Consider the following 9820-nt stretch of genomic DNA (forward strand, 5'->3'; position numbering starts at 1 on the left):
CATTGGCCTGGAAACTGGGGAGAGCGCCCTAAATTTAATATAATGCTGTGAAGTCTCTTGCACCATCAGAAAGCAGACAATGCTGTTCTACTGAAACACTACAGTGCACTATTGCTTTAGAGGATCAGTTTGAATTTTAACTATCTGTATGTAGATGGAACCAAATTTCTCAACCATTTGACTCTGGCATGCAAGTACTGCCTGATTGAATTAGAACCTGTATCTGGCAGTACAGTTGATTGCTTGCCAGAGTTTATATTTCTGAGTGAAGAAGATATTAACCTTGTTTTATAATGCCTGTACAATCAGTGAAGTTAATGCAACATCATAAAGCGATTTAACTCTCGCCTATGACATGATTATGACTCATAATTTTTAATCAGTTTGATTGTTATATTAATTATTCTTTTTGTGTAGGTGGGTTTTCTACTCGGCCTTTTGTGAGGAGTGTCCAACGCCAGAGTCTGTCATCCAGGTCTTCATTTGCTAGCCCCTTGGTGCTCAATGAGAATGGAGTTAAATCTCAGAGGACATTATCTAGCAAGTTGCACATGCGATCCAACTCTCCATCACTATTCTCCTTCGAGTCTCCCACTCATAGCCCCTCTCCAGTTCCAGACATACTGGGCTGCAAGAGCCCTAACATGGGCACTCCTCCACTCCAAGGTCAGGGGGCAATCTCTGCTGGACTCCCTGGAAGGGCACCCCTTGCTGTCATGGAGGGTGTGGTCAGAGAGGATGAGATGAGAGTTTCGGGGAAAGCAGCTGGACAGAGACCTCTTTTAGCTCTCAATAAAATGCTTGACCAGTGTGGAAATGACACAGGAAGCTTGGACAAGCTGACTCATTTGGTTGATGCTGTGGATAAGAAGAGCTCCAGCCTAGGCAACCTCCAGTCCACAAATACCAACGCTGCATCTTTGGTTGAAGAGCAAAAGCAAAGGCCAAGCTATGTGACAGGAGCAGTAAATGCAGAGAGTCCACAAAAGAAGTCTGGTTCTAGAGTGCCCTCTGAACAGGCTAAAGGCTCTTTAACCAAAGCTCAGTCGACTCTGTCGACTTCTCTGAAGAACCCCCAGAAGGCTGCTATCACACGTGAAAAGGTTGAAACGAGAGCTGCAACCCGGCAGTCTACATCAAGCTCAGTTACTCGAAAGGAGGTGGATAAAAATCAGCAGCAGGCCAGTTCATCTCCAGCTCAGCAGAAGCTGAAGATGCCCCTGGCTTCTCCACAGTCACCCTCTCCAACATCGAGAAAAGTACCAGGGAGATCCAAAACTGCTGAGAGCCACTCCAAACGCAGCCCCTCTCCTGAAAAGCGCAGGCTGACATCTTCCAAAGCTAGCAGCACAAGCAGGTTGTCGCATGCTAAGTCAGGGAATCGACTGGAGAACAGGAGACTGAGGAATTCGAGCAGCAGCTCATCTGTGACCGAAACCAAGTCCTCGGACACCAGCTCAAGAACTGATCTGAGAAGAGACAGCAGCAAGTCCGATGATAAAGGCCTGTCATTCTTTCGGGCAGCACTGAGGCAGAAAGAAAGTCGGAGGTCAGCTGATTTGGGGAAGAGCAACATTCTTGCCAAGAAGTCAGCAGATGGGCCTTCCAAGGTGGCAAGCAAAAAAATGCCAAGTGAAGGCCCAAGCAAGGAGGGCAGACGATTGGTGAGTGAACAGCCATCCTCTGCGTCCGCTTCTGCTCTGACGCTGTCCAGCAAAGTAGCATCACGAGGGAAATCATCAAGCAAGGATGCCACTCCCTCCAACTGTCCATTACTTCCTGCTGCAAAATCCAAATCATCCTTGGCAGACATGGGGTCTCAATCTCCATCAAGCAAAAAGAAACCTGCAGAAAAGACATATAAATCCAGAAAGATTGTTACTAGCAGCATGCAGTCATCTGCCCGCCATAACAAAAAGTAATGTGAAAAATCAAAGAAAACCACTCCATTAAAATGCTATTTCAGCATTGTTTTTGTAACACTTCTTTTTCTTCCCTCCCTCTTGCCTTTTCTCCTTTTCCTCCATTTTAAAATGAGCTTTTTATTGGAGGAAGTTTTTGTTTGCAATTAATTCATGTGCCTACATTGGTGACAAAAGTTATTGATTTAAGTGCTTTTTGTTCTGCCATCAAACCAAATGATTACCACATGATGCTGGTATGTGATATGCAGATCTTGGAGCTAGTTCATCATTGCCATCCTTCTCCCCACAAACCCTGGAGGTTGTCCTTCTTTGATGGGTTTTTAATGCAGCACTTTGTATCAACCTTCAGAACTTGCTTTTGTTGCAGAATAACACTGTGTACTGTTCAATGAATGATTTGATTTTTAAATTTTTTATAAATGTTCTTTTTAAAACTAATAACTACTGCACGCTCTGAAGAAGCCATTGAGTTAAGTAATCAATTTAATTTTCTCCTATAAGCTTTTGTTTGGTTGATGCAATGTTAACACCTTGCTGTCCAATCACAGTATTGTACAACAGCAAGTCTGAGGTTAACGTACAAGGAATAAATGGGAGGAATAACCATTTCAATTGAAATGTACCCACTTTCTGAAATGGTCACTGCCCCCATGTGGTAGCAGTTCTTTTCCTGCAGAGGGAAGAGTAGGAGAGATGGAATGTAACAGTATGCAATGCTTCTGTCATAGATTGTTTTTGTTATTTGGTTCAGTCCCTTATGTGATCTATTGGTTGTCAGCAGCTTGAACGACTTCATATGAATGGGTTGAAGGATTTGAACAACGTTTGTTGCTTCAGATACTGTGGGATGAACTTGTAGACGTATGTCATCACTAAAGGGTACTTAGCATAGATCCTTCAGTCTTGGTTCAAGTGTTTCAGCTAAACTAAGGCAGGTCTCCCAAATTGCCACCATTTTACAGCCTGAACTGACATGTTGACTCCTGGTTGTCGAGTTCTGACCCAGATACAATGATTCAGATACATACAGCTGAAATGCTGTTTGGTTAGAAATAAAAATGAATGCTAGCCCACACATTCAGATCTGTGGGAAGATATTTGTGGAAGCTCCACGTTATGGATCGATATTATAAAGCATGGTCAACACCTGCACACTAAAAGAAAATTGTTTATATTTGCTAATCGGCAAATACAGTGAGATGTTTTCATATGCTTACTAACCCAATGATGCCACAGCTCAGCTGCCCTAAGTTAATAATAATGTTCATACAGTTTTTGTTTTTTAAATAAGTTCTTGTTTATATTGTGAAATGATGTGCATGATTTATACTAAGTTCAGTTTCTAAATTCATAGAATTGTTTGCACTGTGGCCATTTGGCTAATTGTGCCTATGCCTACTCTTTGAAAGAACTATCCAGTTAATTGCACTGTCCAATTCTTTCCTCATAGCCCTGCAGGCTTGTCTTTTACAAGCATTTTTCCAGTTCTTTCAAAAGTTCCGTTTGAATATGCATTCCAGAATCTTTTGCTTCATGTGACATCTAGTTTTCCGATGTAATAAATGCAAACCCATAAGATGCAGTCTGCCTATGAGCAGTCCTGTTTATAGTGCTTCCTGATTTATATGGTGTAATTTATCATGGACTTCACCCACCTAGCGAAATTCTCCCACTCCCCAAGAGACTCTGGCCATGCATTAAATTACCTTATATGTCTTGGACAAATTTGGAAATTAATCTTCTGTGATTCAGTCCCTGAATTGATCCATCAACTCTTACTAATCAATGCCTGCTCATTCTCTTGGTATGTTATTACAAGAAACATAGTTTCTTGATTATAGTTCTAACTATTTGAGCATAAGTTTATTTTCCTCACTTAGTGCTTCTGACTCCTTTGGTCTGTGCTCACTTATTTCAGTAACATTCTGTTCCTCAGGCTTGTGGGGTACAAGATCTACCTGTACACAATAATTCTCCATACTTTACAAGTTCCCAAAAGATAAAAAGACATTCTTGTTTCACCGTGTTGCTCAGCTGCAGACATTCTGGTGTTCCAAAGATGCAGCGAAAAAGTCTTTGTAGCTTTTTAGAAGCTACCTATTTTGTATACCTGTTGTGCTGTCCCAATGGAAATTGCATCATCTGGTGTACATCTGAGCCAAGGAGCATATGAGGTTCCCACTCTCCACACCCAAAATGTTTGGGTCACCTGGCCCCAGCTGGCACAATGGAAAAGATGCTCCATTTGGCATTACTTTGTGAGGAGGGAAGGGGTGAGTAAGAGCAGAGGGAACCAATATCTAATAGGAACAGTGAATTGGTGAAAGATGAGCTGTTCACTGCTGGGACCTGTGGAGGGGTGGGTTTATGGGTATAACAACAGTGCAGGTATTGACATCTTACTGAATTACAAGCTTCCAGTTGCACCTTAGTGTAAGTGGGACTTCCCTGTAATGCACAAAAAATATTGTTCTCCCCCCCCCCCCCCGTTTATCTTCCTATCTGCATGCACTTAAGGCAATGTATTACTATGCAAATGCTAGGATCTTTGTTGCACTGAGGTTCTTCGTAGTAGTTAGTTTGGGTTATTCATTTTAATGTTACATTCAATAAGAGTTCTGCAGACCTGTATTGGAGAATAATGGCCTGGCTGATCTATTGCTTTGTTTGCACAACTTGATTCACATTTTCAGACTGATCTATGTGAGATCAGTATGAGTGATTGTGAGATTTACAATGAGCAGAATCATGTAACTGGAAGCTGTAGACAAGTAGATTTAAACCTGACATTCACTACTTTGTTAATACTGGCTGTAACAAAAAGTGCAATTTGGTAAGTTCAAATTGGTCTGTGCTAACATTTTTGCTGAGTACTATATTGTAAAGATTTTTTTTTCCTTTCCTTAGCATTTTCCCCATGATTTTAGAAGTAATGTTTGCTTTTAAAGAGGTCATTTTCACCATTTCTAATAAGGTTTATAAAGATATGAAAGGCGATAACTTAATCACTTGCATATATATAAGAAAAACCTGGTCCAAGCTCCTGTAGGAGCCCATCCAGCTTCAGAGGAGTATGGCATCGCACTCCCAACCTTTGGAGCCCTGCGCTGCTCTGCTGAGGCCTGTCAATAGATTTTCAATATAAACTGTAGTTGCTTGCATAGAAGATACTTTGCCGGGATACAAGTAGTTGTCAGGCCACCCAAATTCATTGCAATTGACCTTATTGGAGCATTGCATAGAGGTGCAATATGTTAACGCTAATATTTACTTTGAGATGTCCAGTGGTTTGGGTGGCACTGATGCCCTGCTTTGAAGCAATGGGATTACACAGATATTAAGTTGATGGTGAAATTACTCTAAATTCTTTCTAATAATATCCTGCTGGTTCAGTGTTTTAAAATTACATTTCACGGGGTGGTTGTGTAAGTGGAGCTATTAAGTCATGTTTCTGAGTTATAAGGTGATGAAGATTAACTGTGTACAAGGTTAATAACCTTTGAAATGAGATAAAACCATCCTGAGCATACACCATTTCTTGTTGGAAAAACCCCTTTTCTGGGGATAGTTGCCTACAGAACTATGCGAAGTGAAGTTTCTGGACTTGGTGGCTCTTACTTTCAGGCCACTACACTTGTACGTAATTCTACTAAAAAAAAAAGTAACATAGTCTCCTTGCTGCTTGGTTTGTAGCTCCCAGACTTTGAAGTGAATGTACTTTGATCAGAGTTTTAAAATCTTTAACCAGGAGCTGACCTGCAGATCCTCATGTTTTGCAGACTGAAGCTTGTTTTTCTTTTTTTTGGTTTATCTGGTGTTTGGCCCACTTAATATTCATTGTCATTTTCTTTCACTGTACACTGGAATAAAGAACTAAGAGGACCGCATAGTCCATTTCACCAGATAGCACACCAAGTCCTAGAGATCTGAAATGGAGCTAGGAAGCTAATTGGCATTAGAACCAAATAGAGACTGGGTTCTCTTATCGACAGTTGATACTTTGTGAATGAGTAGTTTGTACCTGAAACATGAATAGCTTTATTCTCCTCACTGGCACTGTGGCCTGTTGAGTCTCTGCTATATTCTCTTTGCCTTTTCCCAATAAGGTATTGGAGTAAGGCACATATCTGATGCTGCCCTGCTAGGGCAGGTAATGAGCTATCTCCTTCTGGCTGATGGTTAGACTGTTTGCCTTTGGTGAGGAGAAGTTTGGGCCACATCTTTGTCGATTACCCTGTGACACTACATTCATCACACTTCAAAACAAAATAGATGTGAACAATATGGGCCAGTCCCTGACCCCTGTATAGTGTGACTTTCTCCTTGTAAATTAGGCCATCGACTTGGTGTTGCTGAAAACTTTTTAAGTTATTTTGGGCAGGTGCATGAGAATGTGTTGCTGCCTTTCAATAATTTATTTGTATGTTTTATTAACAGGAGGTGTATGCACTTTTTTAATATGCAGAATCTGCATTGTTTTCTATGTTTTAAGAATGTTTCTTTGAGAACCGTTTGTACAAAGTCCATGTTCGTCAGAACAACTGTACATGAGGAGCAAGATTACAAAAATAAAAAGTCCAATTCAAACAGCCTGATAGTGCGACTTAATTTCTTCTTCTCTCCTTACCTGAGGAAGATAATATTTCTTAGATGTTCATAGTTGGTCTCAGGATAAGGGATCAGCTATTTGGGGGTCCTAATGAAGGGGAACAGCCTGACACATTGACTGTTTATTTCCCTCTATAGATGTTGCCTGATTGCACTCCTCCAGCAGTCTGTTGCTCAAGATTTCCAGCATCTGCAGAATTTGTGTCCCATAAGGATGAGATTGCTTAATTATTGAGGGTAATCAAGGCTGAGCTCAGTACATCTTTTAAATGGAAGGAAAGAGGGGATTGGTCAGGGAAAGTAGCCAAGATGGAGGTGATACGAGAGACTGCAGAAGCTGGAATCCGGAATCCAGGACAATAGTCTGCTGTTGAAGTCGGGTAGATGCTGCTTGGCCCACTACGTTCCTCCAGCAGATTGTTGCTAAGTTGGAGGATCAGCCCTGATTTTATCAAATGGATGTACAGCTTAAGACCCATTCGGTCTATTTCAGTTATTACTAGTTAAACTATTTTACCATCTTAATATAAGTGGATATACCAACTGGGAGATGAGAACTTTGTTCTTGTGCAACAAGATGCTCCTAGCTAAATGCTTATGCTGGGTGACAAAAGCAAACTCAGAAGCAACTTTCGACAGGGAATTGGGAAAAATTTAGAAATTATTTCAACGTTTGGGTTGGAGGGTGAGCGGGAATCTAGCACAGCAATTATGCAAGGTATCTTGCACAGCAATATGCTGTAGTTGCTATTCCTAGCTGGTGACAGCAGATGGTGATGTGGCACTGTGTACAGTAGAATTTCATTTAACCAGGTTGTGTTTGTCAGACGTGTGATGTGAAAATTTACAAAACTACTTATATCAACTAGTAATCTTTCAGATTAAGTCCATCACTACTGATGCAACTAGTCTACAAATGTACAGGATTTTAGGTGAGTTTAAGGCCAAAGGTTTGAAATGCTGTTACTGCCAGCTGCCTTGAGCTGCAAGATTCCAGTTGAAAATTTTAAAAACTATAGAATGTGGATGCTATTCACAAGAACAGCACTTATTACTCCAACTGCTTCTGAGGTGCTTCATATACCTGCTGTAGTCTGTGGTCAGGGTAAATCCCAGCACTACTACGCAGGATTTCCAGTATTTAAACTTCTTGCCACTTAAACTTGTAGTATATCCATTTTGGAATCTTTTCCTTGTGTCATTTGCCCAGTTGCAGTTTTGGGATGTGCTATCAAAGAAGTTTTTGCAGGTGGCTACTGGTCATTTTGTAATTGGTTTATACTATAACCATAGTACACAGTTAATGGAGGGAGTGAGTAATTAATCAGAAAAATTGGATGCTAATCGAGAGTTAACTTTAGATGTTGAGGGTAGTCTCGTCCTGATAAGTGGAGTGTATTGCATCACGTTATTGTTTTGTGGATGGTGAAAAAGTATTAGAAGTTAGGACATGGGTTACTTTACACTAGATTCTAAAGTTCCAAGTACAGTCAAAATTTTTATCTAAGTATGTATATATCACTATATACTACCCTGAGATTATTTCTTTATTCTACTGCAAAAAAAATTCAATAGAATCAATGAAAAACTAAACAGAAAGACTGACCAATAACCAATATGCAAAAGAAGACATTCTGTGCAAATACAAATAATAATAATAATTGTAACTCAAGCTTTGGCTAGAGGTACAAGAGCCTCAGGACTCGCATCACTGGATTCAGGAACAGTTACTATCCCTCAACCATCAGGCTCTTGAACACCAGAGGATAACTACACTCCCTTGCCCATCCATTGAGATGCTCCCAGAACCAATGATCGCACTGGAACACTATCAAATTTAGTGAAATTAGAGGTGGTTTGACTGAGACAGATCGCATTGGGCTTGTCTCAGAATAAGTGAAATTAGAGACACACAATCTCACAGGATGTTGACAGGGTTGGGACAGGAATGGTGTTTCTCCTGGCTGGGGTATGGATACAGATTTCACAGACTCAAAATCCGAGTTCACCTCAGCAAGACTGAGATGGGGAGAAATTTCCTCACCAGAGTGCAGTGAATTTTTGGAATTTTCTCCACCAAGTTTTCTAAATTGAATAGATATATTTTGGGACTCAGCGGTAATGGGGACATTGCAGGAAGGTGGCACTGAAGTCAAAGATCAGGCATTGGAGAGGGTTCAGAGGTGGTTCACAACGTTGATTCCAGGAGTGAAAGGGTTATTGTACGAGGAATGTTTGATGGCTCTGGCTCTGTATTCGCTAAAATTCAGAAGGAGGTGGGGGGAGAGTCTCATTGAAACATTTTGAATGTTGAGAGGCCTAGACAGAGTAGATGTGGATAGGATGCGAGAGACTAGGACGAGAGGGCACAGCCTCAGGATAGAGGGGTGCCCTTTCAAAACAGAGCTGCAGAGAAATTTCTTTAGCCAAAGGGTGGTGAATTTGTGCCATTTGTTGCCACATGCCCCGTGGAGGCCAGGTCGTTGGGTGTATTTAAGGTAGTGATTGATAGGTTCTTGATTGGACATGGCATCAAAGGTTACAGGGAGAAGGCCAGGAACTCGGGTTGAGGAGGAGAAAAAGATCAGCCATGATTGAATGGTGGAGCAGTCTCGATGGGCCAAATGGCCTAATTCTGCTCCTATGTCTTATGGTCTTATAGTAGCTTAATATAGGGGAGGATAGCCCCCCCCAGCCAAACTTAAGAAATCTCATTTGGGTGGATGCTGTGTGATGTGTCCCCTGATACAAATCAGTACCATGAAATAACAAACAGTGCATAATATGGGATTAAACAATTGAGCTTTATAATTCTTAACTTGACTATATGGTTAGTAAAGAAAACAAAAAAAATAAAAAGGGCCCATTCTTATGAAACAGTCTTAACGTGCAACGTTGGGGCTCACTGATAAGGCCGTTCATCCACCATTGACCTCCTCCGAAAGTAGGACCTTCTGACCCTCACTCCAAGTGCACTCCGTCCGAGATCTACCAACTCTCTCCATTTGCATATTCCCTCCTCATATGTCCCCGGCAAAAGACTCTGAATTCCTGGCTCCCAGACGCACAAGAAAGAACAACATCCTGCTCATCGGCTAACATATCCTGTTATCTCTAGTCATAACCCTAACGTTGCTGCTACGGAGAAACCATTACCTCAGCAGTGGAACATTACGGAGAAGCCATTACATTAGCAGTGAAACCTTACACTGTGTTGCACAATAAAAATAAATAATGCAAATGAATTGCAGAGTCCTTGAAAATGAGTCTGTAGGTTGTAGAATCGG

The 9820-nt window shown here is 41.2% G+C and overlaps 1 protein-coding gene across 1 annotated transcript in view; it reads left to right on the forward strand.

The window, feature by feature from the left end:
* usp31 (ubiquitin specific peptidase 31) overlaps window positions 1-6507 on the forward strand; it is a 146876-nt gene extending 140369 nt beyond the window's left edge. The window contains exon 17 of the mRNA XM_063058731.1: window positions 418-6507. Within this exon, the coding sequence (XP_062914801.1) occupies window positions 418-1922 (1505 nt within the window). The 3' untranslated portion in view covers window positions 1923-6507. The remainder of the gene's footprint in view (window positions 1-417) is intronic.
* The last annotated feature ends 3313 nt before the right edge of the window (window positions 6508-9820 follow it).

The sequence above is a fragment of the Mobula hypostoma genome, chromosome 9 (genome assembly GCF_963921235.1).
Source record: "Mobula hypostoma chromosome 9, sMobHyp1.1, whole genome shotgun sequence".
NCBI lineage: Eukaryota > Metazoa > Chordata > Chondrichthyes > Myliobatiformes > Myliobatidae > Mobula > Mobula hypostoma.